General features: G+C 42.9%; 1 protein-coding gene across 4 annotated transcripts in view; it reads right to left on the minus strand.

The window, feature by feature from the left end:
* Nucleotides 1-1,662: 1,662 nt before the first annotated feature.
* kmt2a (lysine (K)-specific methyltransferase 2A) overlaps nucleotides 1,663-20,393 on the minus strand; it is a 39,562-nt gene continuing 20,831 nt past the window's right edge. For 3 of the 4 annotated variants that reach the window (XM_008276329.1, XM_008276328.1, XM_008276327.1), the window contains exons 15-34: nucleotides 20,152-20,262; nucleotides 19,743-19,816; nucleotides 16,591-16,808; nucleotides 16,396-16,490; nucleotides 16,176-16,313; nucleotides 15,923-16,081; nucleotides 15,648-15,759; nucleotides 15,458-15,536; nucleotides 15,133-15,293; nucleotides 14,865-15,011; nucleotides 12,034-14,698; nucleotides 9,289-11,937; nucleotides 8,745-8,813; nucleotides 8,437-8,663; nucleotides 8,132-8,206; nucleotides 7,805-7,979; nucleotides 7,286-7,393; nucleotides 7,082-7,162; nucleotides 6,307-6,436; nucleotides 1,663-6,201 (exon numbers count right to left, since the gene is read on the minus strand). In XM_008276329.1, the coding sequence (XP_008274551.1) occupies nucleotides 5,926-6,201; nucleotides 6,307-6,436; nucleotides 7,082-7,162; nucleotides 7,286-7,393; nucleotides 7,805-7,979; nucleotides 8,132-8,206; nucleotides 8,437-8,663; nucleotides 8,745-8,813; nucleotides 9,289-11,937; nucleotides 12,034-14,698; nucleotides 14,865-15,011; nucleotides 15,133-15,293; nucleotides 15,458-15,536; nucleotides 15,648-15,759; nucleotides 15,923-16,081; nucleotides 16,176-16,313; nucleotides 16,396-16,490; nucleotides 16,591-16,808; nucleotides 19,743-19,816; nucleotides 20,152-20,262 (7,749 nt within the window). In that variant the 3' untranslated portion in view covers nucleotides 1,663-5,925. The remainder of the gene's footprint in view (nucleotides 6,202-6,306; nucleotides 6,437-7,081; nucleotides 7,163-7,285; nucleotides 7,394-7,804; nucleotides 7,980-8,131; nucleotides 8,207-8,436; nucleotides 8,664-8,744; nucleotides 8,814-9,288; nucleotides 11,938-12,033; nucleotides 14,699-14,864; nucleotides 15,012-15,132; nucleotides 15,294-15,457; nucleotides 15,537-15,647; nucleotides 15,760-15,922; nucleotides 16,082-16,175; nucleotides 16,314-16,395; nucleotides 16,491-16,590; nucleotides 16,809-19,742; nucleotides 19,817-20,151; nucleotides 20,263-20,393) is intronic. The other variant, XM_008276331.1, reaches the window with a different exon arrangement.

Genomic DNA, 20,393 nt, shown 5'->3' on the forward strand with positions numbered 1-20,393 from the left:
TCACAAAAAAAACCCGACACACCACATAAAACAGTCGCCTGTAATCCTGATGATGCTTCATGTTTTTAAGTTTCAAATCCAACATGCAGAGCTGAAATAGTGGGTCAGTTTCTTCTTCAGCTGACCAACAAACTCATCACAACTATTCTGATGCTGTATTTACCATTAAATGTAGTTTTGGAGGATCAGACTTCCTTATGTTTTATTATAGTAAACTAAATTACCCTTGGGTTTTGGACTGGGTCAGCTTGGGCTCTGGGAACACCTGGGAGACTTTTCAAAATGTTTTATTTCTTTTACTTTGGAACACCTCATTGCCTAAAGTTTCATTGAGAAAGCATTTGTCAGACAATAAAAATAATCATTAGTTGGCACTTACCTAATTTTAGTTAGAATTTTGGATGCATTTCTTCCTGATGTTGCAGAAATCCAATGGTTTCCAGTCATTTCTATACAGAGGATGAACAATCACACTGAAAATAAACTTTAGTAACTTGTGTTACTGTGTGGAGTGTAATCTGTGTAGCTGGCTTCAAATATAAAAACAAAATGCTAACAGTGACTAAGACAGGATCTGTGCATTTTTCTTTTTCAGAACACAATTATCACTGCAGTCTGGATTGAGCCCATTATGCTCTAGTGTCTATCAGAACATATTCCTGTACCTTTTTTGTCTCTCCAGGTGTTGGAGAAAACATCTGGAGAAGAAAGAGCTTGACCATTTTCTGGTTGGAAACAGTAGATCTAGTAACTCTGCTTCCAAAATGGGTTTCTCAAAGACAGTTTAGTGCACACTCCTGGTCCATTCCTTCACAGTCTCAGTTTCTCAATTAGTCTCTGATTTAAACTAATGAATGGTTCACAGTTAGTTAAAAACAGACCAGGCCAGGTTACAACTCTCCCTTGTGCAGGCAGGGCTCCTGATCTCAACCAGCTTCTCTCCTCTCTGCTTCATGCAAATCAGGCTCTCTCTTGTGCTTGTTGTTCTGGCTGCCTCAATAAAAAAGCAACACACAAATGAGTTCATCTCAATAACAGAATCCACATAAGCCCTAATAAAGACAACAGCATGCAATATTAAAAAAAAAAAAAAAAAAAAAAGATGAAACCAAATCCAGCTCATGAGGTGGAGGTTTCCTGTCTTCATCCTCTGTGCACCACATGAAAATAATCTAAAGTTTGTGTTTCATATAACAGTCTACACAACTCAAACAAGTGGCATTAAAGATTTTTATACAATAGAAAGCAGCAGATGCCTGGAGGAATAGAAAAACTACAGAAACAACAACACATTTTTCTAAACCACCCAGTCAAACAGTAAAGGAGGCGAGAGACAGAAAAGAGTAAAGGAGACATGTTTATTATTTAAACTATCACTTAAATAAAAAAGTGCATAGAAAATAAACATGATTAGAAACTTTTCTTTTTACACTTATGTACAACTTTGTTTCCTAATTATACATTCAACCAAGTAGTTTGTGGTTTATTTTCACGGTGGTGGTTTTCCTTCATTTCGTTGATGTGTATTGAAAGAACAATGTTAAATGAGAGAAAATATGACTGTCATGAATACCGTTATTACAGAGAGCAGGAGGAAATATTGATAAGACAAAGGTATATTCAAGGCAAAAGAAAACGAGCCTGTTCATGATCCACGATCCCTCCTTTTTTCAACATCCTATTGTACGCTTTCTCTGTGACACCACATCCCATCCTCGGCTGACAACTTCTATACAAGAAACAATTAGAAAATTACAAATACAGGTTAAGTATTCGCCCGACCTCTCCAAAACCTTGACTTGTAAAAGAACAATTCAGGGTGGATGTTGCACAAAATAAATAAATTAAATGTTTTCAACATCAGCATTATTTCAGCATTATGACTTTCTATTAAAAAAAAAACAGTACATAATAAGTACAACCAAAGCTTCGGAGGAGAGAGAGGTGGTCAGGGAGACATGAGAGGTTTCCAAAAGGAAAAGAAAAAAGACATTTTGGTGGGATCTTTAAACTCCTGGTCAGTCTCCACAAACCAAATCTCTTTAATTTTAGCCATCAAGTAAGCTGTCTAAAAAGTCCCTGTTAAAATGTAAAAAAAAAAAATAAAAAAAAAGAAAGAAAGAAAACAGAAAACATTCACTACAACAACCAGAAGAAAATAAAAAAACAAACAGGAAAAAAAAACAAAAAAAAAACTAAATGGCTGACCTCAAGAAGTTCACAACCACATTAATACAGTTACATTTCTCATCACATAAAAACCGTTTCTTTCCAGAGAGAAAATAAAAGAAAAACTGCAATGCTCCTTGCTGGCGAAGGAACACTCACAGGCACAGCAAAATTGGTACTGGATATCAATATACAAAAGAATGATGCACGTTAGTTTTATCTGATAGTACTGTAACACAAAACCATTATAGAGTACATTGAAACATTGCTATTAACCATTATAAATCTCCTGTTTTGCTACTGTAACTAAGTTTGTCTGTCCATTCCATATATTGTATAGATACTAAAGTACAAGAAATTACTATGCATGTTTCTGTATAATATTGTTAAGTATTTATACTATAATTACAGATACCGACGGAGAAGGGCCACTGGTGTGGCGTGGTAAAAATGAAGTCCAAAGAAACAACAGAGACCATTTCCTTATTGTATATATGCTGTTTAAAACAGTGAAATAAATGACTGAACCTTCTGACCCTGAAAATGCAGGAGTGGATCTCGTGAAGTGAGAGTCGTAGACAGAGCCCTTGGCATCCGTGACCGTGTCATCACCGATGCTAGCGTGAACTGTTTGAGCTAACCGGTTGTTCTACAGACAGAAATGCCACCGCTGTTCACACCTCAGTATAATTCCCAGTGCTGAAATGAAACTGCTGCTGCTGCCCAGTTTGAGGTCACATCTACACATCTTCCACAACTACCAGGGTTGCTGACACGAGAAACTGAAAACAAACACAGCTGACAAAGTATCATCACGAGTCTGGTGATGCAGAGGAAGAATATACATTCATTGTTGACCTTAGCAGCAGATCCCAGCGAGCCCAATGTTGGTGCCGCTGTACAACCGCGAGGCTGGCCTGTCAGTAAAGGTGGGGCGGGGGGGTCTCAGTGGAAAAAGCACAGCCAAGGTTTGCACAAACTACACCGTCAGGAAGGAGAGGGCTGCTGGTGTGGTCCCTGCCTTCACTTTGTTGCAGAAAAAGAGTCAAGTGCACTTTGCTAGAGCCTCAAACACCGCTGTCAGAAGTCATCAAGACCATTCCAAGTCGACCAAACTCAGTTTTGTATCAGAGCCCAATGCGCGAAGCATCCTCAGTGACTATCTGTGCTTGTGGTTTCAGCATTGGAGTTGCATTGTCTGTCTGGAGGGAGAGAGCTGAGTTTTCCTATGTCTGTTCAGTGCCTGTGTCACAGCTAAAGTGCAAACCATTTGTGGGTCATATTTTAGTTTCAGTTCACAACAAGGGGCAGTGTGGGAGTAACTGCTAACGGCCTTTAGGTGATAACGAAGTCAGCATGAACGGCAGACAATAAATTAATTAAAAGGGACAAAACCAAGTAATTGACTTCATAGTGGAACCAGTCAGTCTAAACAATCTGCTGAAATATTCGGTCCGGGACATGAAGGCTTGTAAGAAAGAAGAGGCGTGCTCATTTTCAACTAAGGCAAACTACAAGGAAAGGAGACTGGATGAAACAAATGCTTTCCAAATGCTGGTGAGCACTGATGAGCAGTCACCAGGACGACATGTTTTCTTTAAATGAACAAATTGGCTCAGTGGAGATATGATGAAAGCTGTTGGAATTAAAACAGAATTAAAATAAAGGCACCTCTTTATTATAGACCAAGTCTGCAGAGGGACATAACACCTTAAACTGTTGTTGAATTTTACTTGTGTGAATAGTTTGTTTGCAGCCAACTGGCTGTACGCCTGCTGACACTCGGCTGATTACTGACGGAAAACTGAATCACTTCGGTTTGACTGCTTGGTAGCAGCCTGTAAGTGGACTTGATTCTCGGTGTGATGTGTGGAGACAATAAGGCTGGAGAGAGGAGATATCTGCTATGGATCAACAATCTGAACTCTCTCAAGTGCATAATAATAGTTCACATGACTGCCATACTGCCAGCTAGAACTGAAACAATGAAAAAAAAAAAAACGTCAACTCTGACCAAACGGCCCGGGATAGATAAAGAGCTACTGGTGGACTGAACTAAAAAGGGGACCAAGCCACAGACCAGCGTCAGTCTTTGGAATCAAAGAAAACATTCAGGCTACAAATAAAAAAAAACAAAAACAAAATTACAACAAAAAAAAAAAAAACAACTTTTGAAAAGGCAGCAGAATACAAAACATAGAGACCAAGCATTAGTGTTTGTAAACCTCTATTTCCTACAAAAATGGCAATAAAATAAATACGATTTTTTAAAAATATAAATACCATCATTAAGTGCTATTCACTAGTGAGTGCTTTTTAAGATTTTTTGTAGAAAAATATACATTATTTACATTTGTTTTTTAAAAGCAAGCATGATATTTCCCTGTCCATAATAAAAAGACAGATAACAGACAAGACTTTAGAAGACAATACAAATAAAAAAACATTTTTCCATAGTAATGGTTATCACAACAGGCCAAGAAGAAAACAAGCTGTGTGAAAATTTAATTCAAGGGCGTGACGTTTGGTTCTCTTTGCTGCTGTAATTTGGAACGTGATTCAAAAGTCCAAGCTTATAACAAGTTTGATAATAACAACAGCATGCACAAACTTGCAACATGTCTGTCAGTACGTCTGTGTCTGAGACACAGCTCAAAAAAATCAATTATAAATATGTCTACTCAAGCACATCAGTAGGTTTCTCTGGTCCCTCGGTTGTCAGTCCACCAGAATCTCTAGCTGCCTCGCTCTCTCAGGCCAGAGGCTTCATCCCATCAACAACATGTCAACATAGCTACCAAGCTGTCCGACTAAAAGTCAAGTTAAGTACATCGAATGGTATCAACCTCAGATATCATCCTTTACACGAATGGCCAAAAATAAACATTTGCTTTTTCTTTTCTTTTTTTTAAAAAAAGAACTTCCCCCCTCCCTTGTCTCTTTTTTCTCTCTTCTTTTCTGTGGCCACTGCTCCCCCTAGTGTTTCCACCTGTACAGCTCTTATCAGGCTGCCATACACAAGCAGCCCCTATTTACAGTGTCAAATGTACACACCCACAAGCTTCTATAAAAGTTTGGTCAGGGAAAGGTTCCAGTAAATCACAACAGCTCTGAAGGCATCAGGGCACATTCAGACAGGGAGATGTGCATCAATAACAGCTGACACTGAGATAGAAACAAAAAAAAAATCTAACAAGTTTCTAATTTTTACTTCTTGTAAAATTACTGTTACAAGTCCCTTCAACAAATTGCACTTTGGTGTAAAATGGAACCAAGTTCTTTGATTTTTTTTTCTTCTGTGTTCACATCTCAGCATTAGTAGACCATAACATATTTCTAAAAAAGTAAGGAGGATGGGCCAATGTAAAAAATTATGAAGGGGTAACTTTTTCATCCAAATATAAATAAAACTTAGAATATTGCAGTGCTGTGATCTCATTACTCACCTCTGAAGGTGAAACTTCCCGTGCCAAATGTAAATGAGACAAAAGGAGGCACAATATGTTGGAATTTCTACGAATGGCCCGTCCTCCAAAATGGCCCTTTCTGCATATACAGTATACACCGACAACTGCTGCCCCTGCTGTGGTCTGTCAACACCAGCAGCAGGAACACTGGCACAGCTCGTGCCATCTTGGCAGCTGTGGTCCGTCGCAGACTGGACCAATTAAATCGGTATAAAACCAGTGACATGGCCAAACTCCTAGCAGGGGTGTCCTCATCAGCAGTCCTCTTTAGGTTGTTTAGATGCCGGTGTCAGTTGAGGAACTTGCGACACTTCTTTGCACCGCAGTTGCAGGGCAGCTTGTTGCTGGCATCCTCAATAGGGAACTTGTAGTCGTACGTGAGCTCCTCTCCACAGTAGATGCGGCGAGAGGCAAAGATGACAATGTGCTTCTGGCCGTCCACGGTGATGACCCGAGAGTAGCAGTTGGGCTCACAGGAGTGGTTGATGAAGCGGGCAGCGTTGCCATGAACCGTGGCATCTACCACCTCATAGTCATCGATGCGAAACATGTAACAGCCAATACCCTTGGAGGAAAGAGAAGACAGTTTGTATGTTTGACTCTCCCAATACGTTTCGAGTCGAGCTATTCAAACAACAAAAACATTTTGAACTCATTCCCAAGACCTCACCTTTCCATCATAGTATTTCTCCCGCTTGTCAGTGAGCACAGACCGAATGACATTTCCAGAGTATTCAATGACCATCTCCCCCGTCTCAATGGTTTTCTTGCAGAACAGACCTCGACCATGAATGGGAGACCTGCAGAGGGATACAGCGAATCACAGCCATGTCATTTAAGTCTTTGTATGTAGACATGTATAGTATAGTAAACCTATGAACCCTAAGGCATGGTATTTTTTTTTAATTGCCAAAATTAGACCTTGAACTAATTATGTGTGACTCTTGGTTTCGTATTGAAAACCAGCCTAATCTAAGATTAATATGGATGTTCTCCACTTGGATATCTCATCAGAGTCACATTATTCTACATGTCTCATTTAGAAAGTAACAGATTGTATAAAAAATAATAAATTATGTGCTCCTTGGCACAACCGAGAAGTCATTGGTGACTCACCTACAATCAATAGTCATATAGCAAGAAGTCAGAGAATTTAAGGCTGAATGCTTCAATTCCTTCAATCTGACCATCCTTTGGATTAACTTTCGAGTGTATCGAGACCATGCTTATACAGTAAATTTCAGTAGCTGCCAGTTAATCGTTGCAAAGAGCAGAATTGAAAGTGACTGAAATGTCAGCAGGTCTCAACATTAAAACAAGCAGGGATTTGTTATTGGTCTGAGCAATGAAGTCCAACAGCTGATTTCACACAGCCTACTTCTTTCGGCTTTGATGGACCTAAATTATTCATAAATGACTGACAGATTAAACACCATTGATCTCACCTGTAGACTCCAACAGTCTCCTTAGAGGTTGCCTTGAGCTGTTTGAATCTCACAGCAAGTGGTAGCTCCATGGAGGCACGCCTGCATCGACAGTATGAAAGTGAAATGTTATGGTAATAACGTAAATAATTTCATCACAATTTTAGCATAGTTACTGTAGTTACTGTAGAATAAATAATTTGGATTTTGTGTGCTATAACTAACCTGGCAGTCCTCTGCTGCCCTTCCTCATCATCCTCTTCCTGCGGCCTGTACTCAGGAGGTTGCCGATGTTTTGAGGCCAAGAAATTGAACATGTCAAACACAGACCTCCTGAGTAGAATAGAGAATAGTTAGACACACACCCAAGACAAGATCAATGAAGTCAGAAGGAAGATTCTCATTAGGCAAAGCAGTATTCAGTAACATGGTTATTTTGGGCCAGCAATTACATTTTATGTGTTGATTACTAACAGTCTGCACCAGCAGTACTATGTGGTGATAGAAGTAGAGATAACGAAGTGGTTGGACTGTTGTAATTAAGTGCCATTACTGCTCTGATGGACTTCTGATCACTTGTGAGCTTTACATGCCCTACTGGTCACCAAATGCACGATACCTTCAACTAGCTAAAAAATGTAAAATGTTCCTACTGGAGACATTTTTTTGTGCCTGTTCGCTACAACAGACTGAAATAACAAGCCCAATATCCTACAGATGAGTGTGTGTCAGTTTGTTCCTAACCTGTGGTGGAGCTCTGCCCGAGCCGAGCCGTGGGGGTTGATGGGAGGTTCGTCCGTTTCCTCTGGTTTGTGGAAACGGAAACGGTAGCTCCGACAGTGTCTGGATCCGTACAGCTGCTCCAGTAGGAAGACCACAGCCTCATGGACGACTCCCAGCATCCTCAGTCCATTCACACCTGGAAGGAGCAAAGCAAGACTTTCACAATGAGTTTTTCATTCAAGTGTGCAAACAGATATTTGTACTGAGAAAGTATTTTTTAGAAATATACTTAGACAAAACGAATCTGTTGTCTTTGGTTATTGTTGTGTTGTCCGAGTGACGCCTTACCTTCAAAAGAGACCTCTTTGAGTCGGGCATTGGAGCGAGCTTCCTGCACTTTATCAGTCAGGGATTTCCAGGCCTCTGTAAAGGGACATTCCCAATGTATTGTTAAATATTTTGCAGGTGCAATTAGCATTTGCATATAATCTAATTTTTGATACCATTAGAAAAAATGTCAACACTGAATAATCAGTTTTATCTAAGCAGACAGTGTGTTTCATATTAAATGCAGCAAGGACATCTCTAATTTGTATTTACAGTTACTGTTAAAATGTCAGGGTGTAGGTGGTGATATAGTTATTTCCTCTCACCTTCAATACTTTCACAGCGGATGTGGAAGCCATCCTCACTGCAGATTTCAAAGATGATGCCCTTTTTGGGTTTGCTATCCAAGCCAGCATCCCTGCTGTTTCCATCCTGGTCGGGTGGTGAAGCCACAGGAAGGGACCCTGCTCCTCCAGCTGCAGATGGTCTGTCTTTTCCTACTACTTTCCCAGCTAAAACCTGCCCTTCAGGTGTTTTCTTTTTCCCAAGAACACTAGAAAAGATGTAAATCAAGTATTAGAACTATATTTTATGATCAGTTTGGAGATGGGTGACTTAAATTGATACTCCATACCTCCTGTTGGTTGCCTTGTCTGGGGGCTTGCCGGTGTCCATAGGTTCAGGGGAGTTCAGCTCCTTGAAGCTGCGAGGAAAAAAGATGAAAAAGGTTTATAACAGGCACAAAGTTTACGTTATGTACTTAACTTAACAGCTGTTTTAAAAACTATTTTAAAAATTGTGCAACAACTAGTTTCGCAATTCGTGACATTTCACTTCTCTTTGCCTGAACCTAAATCTTAGGCAAAATATTTGATTAGCTTGGGGGAACAATCACATTTTTGTATTTGTAAAAAAAAATCACAATTATACTTTATCACTATCAATATGTAATAGGACTGTGAAGAATCTGTGAAATCAAGTTATAAAACTTTAAATCCTAAACTTGGATGTTTTTTGTTTTTTGTTTTTTTTTAAATTCTAGATGTTTTACATTCATAATGAATTATAAACTTCACAAAGTCACTGCAGGGTTCTTTCCAGTACTCATGTAAGCAGGAATAAACTTAGTGCACAACTGTGATACATTTTAAGCAGCCACAACTGTAAGAGTGTCACACCTTGGGTTTGAGGATGGAAGCCTTCCTGCAGGGTTGCTGCGATGCTCCTCTGCCTGAGAGGCCTTGAGCTTCTTCCCACTGCTCACGTCTGGACTCTGCCTGCTCCTCTTCGCTTTCTGTTTGCCTTTTTCTGCTCCTGAAACTGCAGCTATTGTGGTGGAGTTAGGTGGTCTATGTTCTGACGATCTTGGAATAGGAGTTGTTCTACTGCTCTGTGAGTGTGCAGAGGTTTGCGTTTGTGTGAACACTCCAACAACACGTCCTTTTGCTGGGCTGAGAGGGGTGGATGGGTTGGGAGCTAAAGTAACGGTGTTGTTTGGACAGGAGTCCACAGCCTGGGCTCTGTTAATGGGCTGAGATTGGTGCTGTAAGTGGACATTACTGCCTTCTGTGTCTCCTTGCTGGTTGACAGCCATGCTGATAGTCTGTTGGGAGGGCAGGACACAGATGCTGCTAGCTATAGATGTCTGAACGGAGGAGCTAAGCTGCGACATCAGAGGAGCTCCTCCTGCTGATTGAAGGACCACTGGCTGATCTGACAGGCCCAAGCCATGTGGACCTGCTTTGAAAAGGAGGTTGCTAATTGGCCCTGTGATCTCAGTAGAGCTGAGGACAGGGGTGGAGAGTGACACTGATCCCGGTGCAAGGAGGCCAGCAGCACCACTAGAGGGCACAGACACTACATTCAGCACTGACTGACTAGGATTCAGACCAGAGACGGTGCAAGGAAGGAGATGTGTGGAGGAATCATGACCCAAGATACCAGTCTGAGCAGGACCAGGAATCCTCTGCTGAAGGAGAGTAGTGGGATCTAAGTACATAACCCCACCTGATTTAGGTCTCTTGATAATATTAGGAACCTTGCGTTGGGAAGTGGAGAGGGTGCTTAACTCAACCAGGCTACCAGGTTGGCCAGGAATGCTCGCAGTAATCTGAGGGGAAGACAGGTTGATGAGGGTCATGTTGGGAGGGCCAACTTCAGATGGGGCCAGAGTGGGCTGGCTACGAGAGCGGGCCAACTTTTTGCTTTTTCTTGGCAGAAGACGAGATATAGGCCTCTTCTTGCCATGAGCAGAGGCAAGCACAGTTGGGGAAGATGTGAGAGAGGAGGGACTGGAAACTATAGCAACACTGTGGCCCAACTCATGTGGTCGACCAGCCTCTGAGACCAGAATCTGGGATTGGTCATGAGGCTGAGAGGGCAAACCAATGAGAAGTCCTGAGGTGGTGCTGGGTATTCCTGTCTGGAAGCCTGTTTGTGTGGGTCCTGCAAAGGTGTGAATCTGAGAGGGGTGAGGCATAGTGCCCAGGAATTTGCCACCAGCGGGAATTATTGGCTGAGCTGAAGACAAGCCAGTATTCAATCCCGTGGTGAGGGTCATGGAGCTCAGTACAGCAGAAGAGCTAGTGTCCATCACTCCTGTTGCACTGATTTTTTGTGTGACACCATTAGGGACTGTCTGAAGGACATAAAGTGGCTGGAACTGCTGATTGACCACAATGAGCTTGTCGGGGCCTGGTTTGATAACTGCTGGACTGGAAACCTGAGCCTGAGAAGGTCCTGGGCCAGGCACCGGACTGGGGCTGCCTGCAGCTGCTGCTGAAGCTGGGAGGTACTTTTGCCCCTGAAGAGGCAGGGAGGGGGAACTTGGCAAACCGGGTGTACCAGAACTCCTGGGAACATCCTGGTTAGCTGGAGGTTCAACCACCTGGCCAATAGCAGGGCTTGGAATAAACTGTTCAGGAGTCATGTGACCTTCTGTGACCTGTGTGTCCCTGTTTCCCAAAGCTGTAGCATCATGCTGATTCTCTGATGGGGACACACCTGGTCCTGCTCTTTTCTTGTCCCCACTCTTTTCTCCACTGATGTTCTCTGGGTCAGAGTTCAAGCCCAGCATGGTGCGGTCTGAGGTATTTGATATGAGACTCCCAGGAGTGTGGTTCTGACTGGTGCTGACAGTAGGGCTCCGTGTGGTCAGGACAGAGAGGTCTGATGGCAGCTCCAGAGGAAGATACGGCTCCTCTACAGATATGGAGCTATTCACACTACTCTCAACAACCCCTCCGCTTTCAGCACTTTGCAACGGCTGGGAAAAGTCATCAAACAGGATGTCTTTACGCCTGTTGACATCCACTCCAACGTAGCTCTCGTCCAGTAGCAGCTCTGAGGAGGACGGCTCCGATTGTTGACCCAGAGCCGGCAACGACATGGAAGGTGTGTTCAGGACAAACTCCATGATGTCTGATGGCAAAATGTTCCCGCAGTCATCACTGTTGTTGTTGTCAGAGTCTGATTTGAGCAGGTCTGTGCTGAGGGACAGTTGGGCCTCAAGAGGATCCTGACCCTGACTCTGGGGCTGGGACTTGACCCCGCCTCCTAGAGGAAGACAATTTTCCTTCTGGTTCTTTCTGCTTTCTCGCGTGTTGCCGCTTACGGCTCCACCACTGTTGTCAGCCTCCTTGCTTGAGTCATGGGAGTCAGGTTTCTCAGTGTGCCTTTCTCTGGCCCTCCTCTTAGGAGTGCTCTTATGTGGGGTGGAAGAGGAGGTGGCTGTAGTGGTTGTGGTGCTGGTGGTGCAGATGCTGGTGTCGCTCTCTGAGCCATCATCGACGCCATCAAGCTGGCCGATACGCTGCTTGCCTAAGGTCCTGTTAAACATAGCAAAGAAAATATGTCAGGCTACTAGAGACAGCAGAAAATACTCAATAAATGTTGGATAATTGGTCAAAAATGTGTGCACTTACAAAGCACTCAGCATTTCCTCTTCAGCTTTTTCTTGAGCCCTTTGTTGTTGCTGTTCCTCATCTTTTAGGAAGCGCTGAAGCTGGGATCCCCTTCCCAGACACTGGTCTAATCCTTCTATAGATGGTAGGCCTTCACCAGGGTTAATTATTGTTCGTGTGAAGTTGTAGTAGTAAGGATCTTTACCTCTGTGTTTCATTCCACTGTCTTCATCCTCCCCACTCTCCCCTGATGAAGATGAGGTGCTCATATCATCTGCTCCATCCACCTGACCCTCAGCTGACTTCTTGCGGCCACCAGTCCTTCTCTTAACCACAGCCCCACCTCCATCCCCGCTGCCGTAGAAAGGAAGGTCCTCTTCACCATATGAGCGAACCCCGTAGAAAGGCGTGAGGCCAAAAAACATGTTAGAGCGTGCCCGGGCGCTGCGACGAGGGTAACGCCGCTTGGCTGACCCTGATCCATCACTGTCATCCTCATGATGTTTATCCTCCATACCTCTGTCATGGTCATCTTCTGGGCCGTCACCCTCATCCTCTGTGCCTTGAGCGAGGAGGCTGCGGTGGTCTCGGAGCTCACCGCACGAGTGCTCTTTGTGCAGATCATCTTCCTCTGTGTGAGTCTGGGTGTCAGATTCAGAGCTGTCACTACTGCTGGCAGATGGTGAGGAGAAGAGAGCAGAGCGAGCAGAGCGATGGGTCCCTTGGACAGCAGGAGAGACAGTGGAGGCAGTGGAGGTGGGACATGACGAAGAAGAAATACCACCAACAGTGTTGGTCCCATTAGGATCAATCTTGACATCAGTCTTCAGAGGAGGTGCAGTGGGTGGTTTAACTGCTCGCTTTTTATCTCTGGAGGACAACGTCAGCTGATTAGTTGTTTGTTTGGTGTGCGACTGGGAAGAGGTCTTCACTCCTTTCTCTGTAGTTAAACCAGCCTGCTGTAAGCTGTCCAGACTAGAGCTGTTCTTCCTCTCTGGACAGGAGTAATTTTCTCTGCTCTTTGAGGACGACCTGTCCACTCCCTGGTTCTCATGCTTGTCCCCCTGAGCCTTCCCATGGGCTTTGGTGCTGTTTCCAAGCACTGGAGCTTTACTATTGCTGCTGTTGTGAGAGCTGGGGTTTGTAACATGTGTGTTGGAGCTGCCAGTAGCTTTAGTATTATTGTTGAGAAGGGGGATTTTGTTGCTGCTGTTGCTGTTATGAAGGGTCTTCTCTCTATCGCGGTCTTTGGACACATCTCTGCTGCCTGCTGTCTTAACTTTGGGGTGTTTGTCTTTGGCAGCTGAGGCTGCAGCTGGAGAGGCCAGATGCATGGAGCCTCGTTTCACAACATCATCTTCCACTGATGTCCGTGATGACCACAGGGGCTTCACAGCTGCTGCTGTGGGTGGACCTGATGAGTAATCATTTGATTTACGTGTATTGGATTTCTGAAATGAAGGCTGTGGGGAGCCAGATTTCCCAATGAAAGTCTCTTTATGGAGTGAAGATGATATTAAATTTCCAGTGCCACTACTACTCTCCTTCCCTGAGCTAGCCTTGTCCTTGCACTGGATGTTAGAGGTGGGGGTGGACCGGTGACGAGGCAACAAACTGAGGCTGGCAGAAACATCCTGATCTTTGCTTCCATGTTTCCCTTGCTTGTCCATCTGCTTGGTGCTGCTACCTCTTTGCTGACTTGTGAGAACAGCAGTGCCCACAGGAGGGGACGACTGGCCTGAGCCTGCAGGTACCAGTCTTGGGTTCTTGCTCTCACCTCCAGTCTGTTTGGACTGACTGCCAGGGTTACCATCTTTCCCTGAGCCAGAGTCTTTGCTTCTCTCTGTGCTTCTATGACTGGAATCCCTAGAGGGAGGTCTAGCCTTGTCAGAGTCTCTGCTTGAAGGTCTGTCTTTACCTTGGCCTGAGTCTTTACCTGTTTCCCTGCTATATTGTCTATGCTTTTCAGAATCCCTTAGTGTTATATCTCTATTGAGTGACCTAGCCTTGTCCATGTCCTTATAGCTGGAATCTCTAGAGGATGACTTACTCTTGTCTGTTTCTCTAGTGCTTGAGTCTCTGCTTGACTGTCTCCCCTTCTCAGAGTCTCTTTTTTCTGGTCTCCCCTTTTCTGAATCTCTTATGTGATCTCTACTAGAAGTCCTTCCCCTCTCAGATTCTTTCAAACCTGAATCTTTACTCAATGGTCTCCTCTTTTCTGCCTCTTTGGCTGAAATGTCTCCTTTTTCTGAGTCTTTTTGCCCAAGTTCTCTGGAGGATCTACTCTTGTCAGACTCCTTAGAAGCTTGGTCTCGACTTGACATTCTCCCCTTGTCTGCATCTCTCAATCCTTGTTCTCTGGATAGTTGCTGTCTGCTTCTGTCTGTGGAAGACAGTCTACCTCTTTCATCATCTCTATGGACCGCGTTCTTTGCTGAGTCTTTACTGAGGTGTTTGGACTTTTCGGGGTCTCTGGCAGGGGAGGGAATGAGGGGAGGGGGTGATGTTAGAGGTCGTGACAAAATCTGAGGCAGGGAGGTCAGTCCTCTCTGCCTGTTCAGCTGGTGGGGAGGAGGAGACAGCGAAGGGGAGCTGTGACGACGTGAGTCAATGTTCCGCATGCCAGGCTTTACCAGGGAGTCTCCCACTGTTACAATCTCATGGCTTTGGGGCTGCGAGGTCCCTCCTACAAAATATAAGAAATGGAAATTAAAATGGAGGAAAGCAGGGGCTGCCAACTTTAAAACTAATTTCTTCAAAGATAATCAAAATTATTTGTAATTATGTGTGTCTGAAAGCCTATTTTACAATGTGATCTAATTCTAAATCAAAAAAGGAATGTATATTTATACCTGGAGATGGCATGGGCCTGGGACCCAATGAGCGCTGACAAGGGGGGTAGCTGGGGTGTCGGTTCCTCGTGTAAACCCTGAGTTTGGGGGTGCTGGCAGGGGAAAGGGTATCAGAGCGCCTTGGGGATTCAAATGGATCAGGAAAGTCTAAATATGAAAAACGGAGAGATGGATACAAAACACAGCTTAGTCTAACACATTATTTATACCAGGAATGGTACAGATTGTAACATATTAAAACCTGAACTATGTGAAGCCTGTAGGTTACCTGTAATGGGAGGTGGGCTGTGTGCTATTGTGCGATTCTCCTCAGGTGCCATCATGCTCCTTAGATCAGACTCGGCCACTGGAGGATGACAAACTAGGATCCTACAGGTATATACACAGCGCTTTCGAGCATCCAAAGTACTCCAGTACATCCTTGAACACCTGGAGAGACGAGAGTTTATTTAGTTTGACTCAATTACCTTCGCAATTTCAGTTTCCTCCGGCACTTAGATGTACTTTAATTGTGGAGACAATAGTAATGGTGGAACTTAAAATAGCAAGAGAAGACTTTCAGGTAAATTAAAAGGTAAAGAAAAAACACTTACTGGTACCCTACAGGGAACAGTTTGCGTTTGCAGTCTGAGAGTTCAGTCAGTATTCCCAAACAATCAATGGTCATGGAGCCTGCAATAATGGTGTTTAAATTTAGCATTTCAGTGGCACTGGGAGTAGGTCAAAGAAACAGTGTAACAGATGACACTTTAACCAACTGACATTTACTAGCAGTCAACCTACCGATCATCATGTGGACATTTTCAGGCTCCAGTCCTGCCAGCCACTTCCTCCTGAGACTAATGCCCTCCAGGTCCACTAGGATCCTGCGGGTCACCTCAAACCCAGACACCACCTCAAGAAAAAGAACACAAAGAAAGGTGAAGAGAAAATTAAGAATCAAGTCACAGTTCTTGACATGTTTCATCTGTACAAGAGAACTACTAATTTCTGCTTGGCATTCTTTTATATTCATTAACTAGCTATTGGATGTACAGTAAATAATGAGATTTCCTTACTTCTCCTTTGATAAGGTCCCTGTGCTTTGGACAGTAGACTTTCTTGTCTTCCAGAAAAACGCAGTGGCACTGGCGGGCACACATGAAGTGGTAGTTGCTGGTGCAAGAGGTGAGGCAGCAGCCAACTGTGGCCCCTGGCTTTTGACACTTCTCACAGCGCTGAACACAAAGTACAACGGGCTGTAAGTGTCTGTGCAATAAATGTACACTGGAAAGAGTGAGAACTTGTGAGGAACAAAGTGTCCTGTCTTACCAGCTGTTTTCCCCTGAGAACAGCCATGTGAACATTTTTCAAAGAGCCGTCATCATCTTCAAACACCTCAGCGGACCACAGGGCACAGTTCACATGGGCCCACTCATTCTGACCGATGTACAGCAGCCTGCCACCCTCCTGAAACATACAGAAATGCTGTGAGTGACACCAACTCGGCCTTATGAGTATGAAAGTAAGTTGAAACCTGTTACTGACTCACATTAGTGTTCTCGTCTCCATACTTCAGACACAGGACGCATTGCCTGTTGTCAGTGACACCTGGAGGGGGAGGGAGCTCTGGGCTGTCTTCACGATCTAAAGAGAAAACATCAGAGTTATAATTCATAAGGAAATCAATGATGTGCTAAAACAGCTTATATGCAAGTATTTAAAACATATCTGGGGTTTGTCTTACCAGGTAGGAGTGGGGGAGGTGGGGGTAGAGAGGGAGGGACTGCTGGAGGAGGGGAGGCTGGAGAATCTGGTTCACCAGGGGTCTTGGGCCGGGGAGCTGGGATGATCTTTTTCATGAGGTGGGGGTGCTCAGCACGGGAAAGCTCCTGTCTCTCCTGCCACTGCGCATAGTTGTGGTCCAGGGATGGAGGCAGCACAGCATTTGGGAGGAGCCCACTGCTGGGGAACAACAGCACACAGAGACACGATCAACTGACCACCTATTAGTAATAATATTGACTGGCTAATATGTGAAGTTGGGCTTGTATTATTGCAAAAGCCCTGGTGTAAACAACAGAGCAATACCACAGCATATCAAAATAACCACAGGCGTTATTATGTGGGTTTACAGCCTCAGTGAAGCCTAAGGACATGAAAAAGACTACAAGAGCACAACTTAGGCTTAAATCCGTGCGGTAGGGATTGTTTTACATCAAACTAACACTCATCACTTATCAGACCTCTGATTTATAGGCAGTATTATGCACTTCAAAGGAAGCTTCTGTGGCATCGGGTAGGGTTTTCCCATCAAGTTCAACAGATTAAAACAAGTGATGAGCTAATAGGAATTTTAAAAGGATCTAATACACATGTATGTGATCTTTAAGTATCCTTGACAGTCTATGGCTGATGTAGAATCGCTTCCTGCCTTCATGTAAGGTCACGTATTAACTAACAACAGGCAGGCAGTTTTCACAAAACAATAATTAAACAAATACTAAATGATTAAATCACAAAGAAAGTGCAACAGGTGTTGCTCTTTAAAAGAAAACATTTGAGATAAGTCTAACTAGCGTACAGATTATATACATGATCTAAGGAATTTTTTCCCCAAGATAAAAAATTCTTCTGAGCAGTTAGTGAGCAGTGACACCGGTAATAAATAACCACATCCAAAGAGTTTTCCCAAGTCAGGTTTTGCCAAGTCAAGCAAGACTGGGTAATTGGTGCGATGTGAAGTCTCACACTTAATAAGCCAGCAGACGCATCAGAAAGCAAATCCATCCAGTGATGGCCACAGGATCCGCTAGATGGATCATTGGTTTTCTGGACTGGCATACTGATACATAACGCAACAGAGCAAACTGACAAGTAAACCACAATTAGACCACAAATATGTATCAAAGAGCCTTCAAGTGAAATGTGACACTGTTACGGTTTGCCTCCCACAATGCCTGGAGGCGAGGCAGAATAAATGGTCTGGGAAAGCTGACAGCTAAATATACTGTAAGTGAGCGAGTGATTGAGTGAGTTAGTGAATGAGTGAGAGAGTGTGACTGAGTGTAAGTGTCAGAAAAATTCCAATACGCAGAGCGCTAAAACCTTACGATTTATTTACAAAGTCAAAGGCTCACATTGCTGCAGACAGTATCAGTGCCATTCCTTCTAATAATGTCACGAGATGAGCCTGCTATCTTTTAAACAGAATCAGTTATTCAGTATGATCATTTCATTAGTAATCCTTGTAAAGACATATACGCGAATCAATAATTAGTGACTTCCAAAAGTACATTTCTGAACTGCTCAAATATTGAAACAAACTGAAGCAACTGTGAGCTAATGGGAGTTAATTTCATTGAGCCTGTATTCTCTAGTCAATAAAGATGGCAGTAGATATTTTAAGAATCACACTGCTGTTATTCAGAGTGTATGGGCCCCTATAGTCACCACTAAGCTGTCCAGTGGGATAATTAAATCTGAGAAAATGTAGAACCAATTTTATTACTGCAGCTTTAAAGTCCCTCTCAGGTCATTGATTAAACCCCTAAAAACTCACCTCTGTGCATCAGAGTTTCATATTTAGAAGTTTTCCCATGAAAATAATCCCTCACTGCCTTAAAGTGGCGTAGCTGTAACTCTACACCATTGCTTCCTTTAGAGTGAACGGATTAATGAAATTCCTGCCTTTGCGTTCACCTATCCCTTCCTACTCACTGCAGCTAGAGCAAACCAGCTCACCTACTATTCTGCTTGAATCTACTGTGCACTACAAAATGGCAAATTGTAAGTACTGGAGTATACACATTCTAACTGGAAATTGATTCCGATGAGTAATAACCATATGGAATCACTGCAAACTGACAGGATTGGTTACTTTGGTTTATTACATACAAAACCCTGGAAGTCTAAATCCACGGTTATCAGTACAGGGCAATCTCAAGGAGAAAATGCTCAGTCATTGTATTGACTGCTTATTCCCCTCATGATACATCTTCTAGCACCCTATAAGCACCATATGGACATGATAGCAAGGTTAAAAAAACAAACAAACTTGATTTCAATGGTCACTGTTGTGCAATAAGGTATGTTGAAAGATAAACACAATGATTTGTTAAAAGAGTCCCTTTCAGTTTTTGAGAAAGCTTTTTAGTTGCAATTCCCACAGCAGAACATCTTGCAGCTTTAAAGATTTCCTTTACCACTCAGAAAGATAAAGTGACTATCATATGACATCCTGATCTTGCCCCTTGGCTGTTACTTCCACTAAATATCTCAGAGTTTGTTGGTACAGACAACCCACACATTTTCTAAATATTAGTTCGCTGCTTTCTGGTTCCCTCCTATATACGGATGATGATACAGCTTCTACCAAAGAAACCACATCTTACTCCTCATTTCAATAATTATAGACCAGCAGATCTTGAAAACTACAGTTTTCCAAGCTTTTTGAACAGGCTCACATTACAGGAGTATTAAAGTCAAATTTTCTTCTCTGTAATTACAAACATAACTTGCGCTACAAGTTTAGAAAGTAATGGCACCTCACACACACTTCACAATATTATTAAAACTGAAGGCGCTGTCTGCTAAGAGGCCCTGCTTGAGTATTGATTTAGTTCATATTAGTCTGAGCTTTCATTTGAGCTTTTTTTTTTGCACTTTTGTTTGATTTTAGGGTTATACTTTAAAGCCTTGAAATTAAAGTAAAATTTATACGCAAACTGCTAAAAGTGATGCACGTACCTAATAAAAAATCTAAAAATGACATTATAACACTGTAAAAGTAGTCTAAAACCAACTTAAATACAAACAATGGCTTTTGTAACACTCAGACACAGAACACTATCTCGTTCCATAATCTCTTGCATTTTCTATGATGCAACGGACACTCACTTGGCAGAGACTTTTTGCCTTTCCCAGAACCTGGACTCTTTTACTTTGAACCATGGGAAGATCCGGTCCATTTGCTGAAATAGAAAACATTTAGTGAAGTTTACAAATCAGCCTATTCAAGCACTTGCACAAACCTGCATTTGGGCGGAGATGGTGGTTAGTGATAGTGTCATAACGTAAGCAAGTTACTCAATGAGCAAACCAATCAGAAGATGAAGAAAATTCCTTTTTTTTTCTTGTGTGCATGTAAAATAAGGTTTCGTATAACCTATAAACAACAGATAAACTGTCTGATTTGACCTAAAAGTGTAGAGATGCACTATTGTCATGGTGGACTTCATGAACTGCATTGTGCTTTTATTGAGTTTCAAGTGGTGCTGTGAGACTTGTGTTGATTTGAGATTCTTACCCGAATAAAGAAAGATTTCACCATGCTGTTGGCTTTCCTGCTCTCAGGCTGGCCTCCGTCACCGTTGATGGCTGTCTGAATGATTCGCACGATGTCATCACTAAACTCCATCTGGGGAAGAAATGATGAACACAAATGACACACACACATAACTGTTAAAACAGTAAGTGATGATGAACATTGGACATTATTGTGGCATCCATGCTCATTTACCATCATACAGCACTGTTCTAACCATGGAT

Source organism: Stegastes partitus, unplaced genomic scaffold (genome assembly GCF_000690725.1).
Source record: "Stegastes partitus isolate 25-593 unplaced genomic scaffold, Stegastes_partitus-1.0.2 Scaffold69, whole genome shotgun sequence".
In the NCBI taxonomy this organism is placed as follows: Eukaryota; Metazoa; Chordata; class Actinopteri; family Pomacentridae; genus Stegastes; species Stegastes partitus.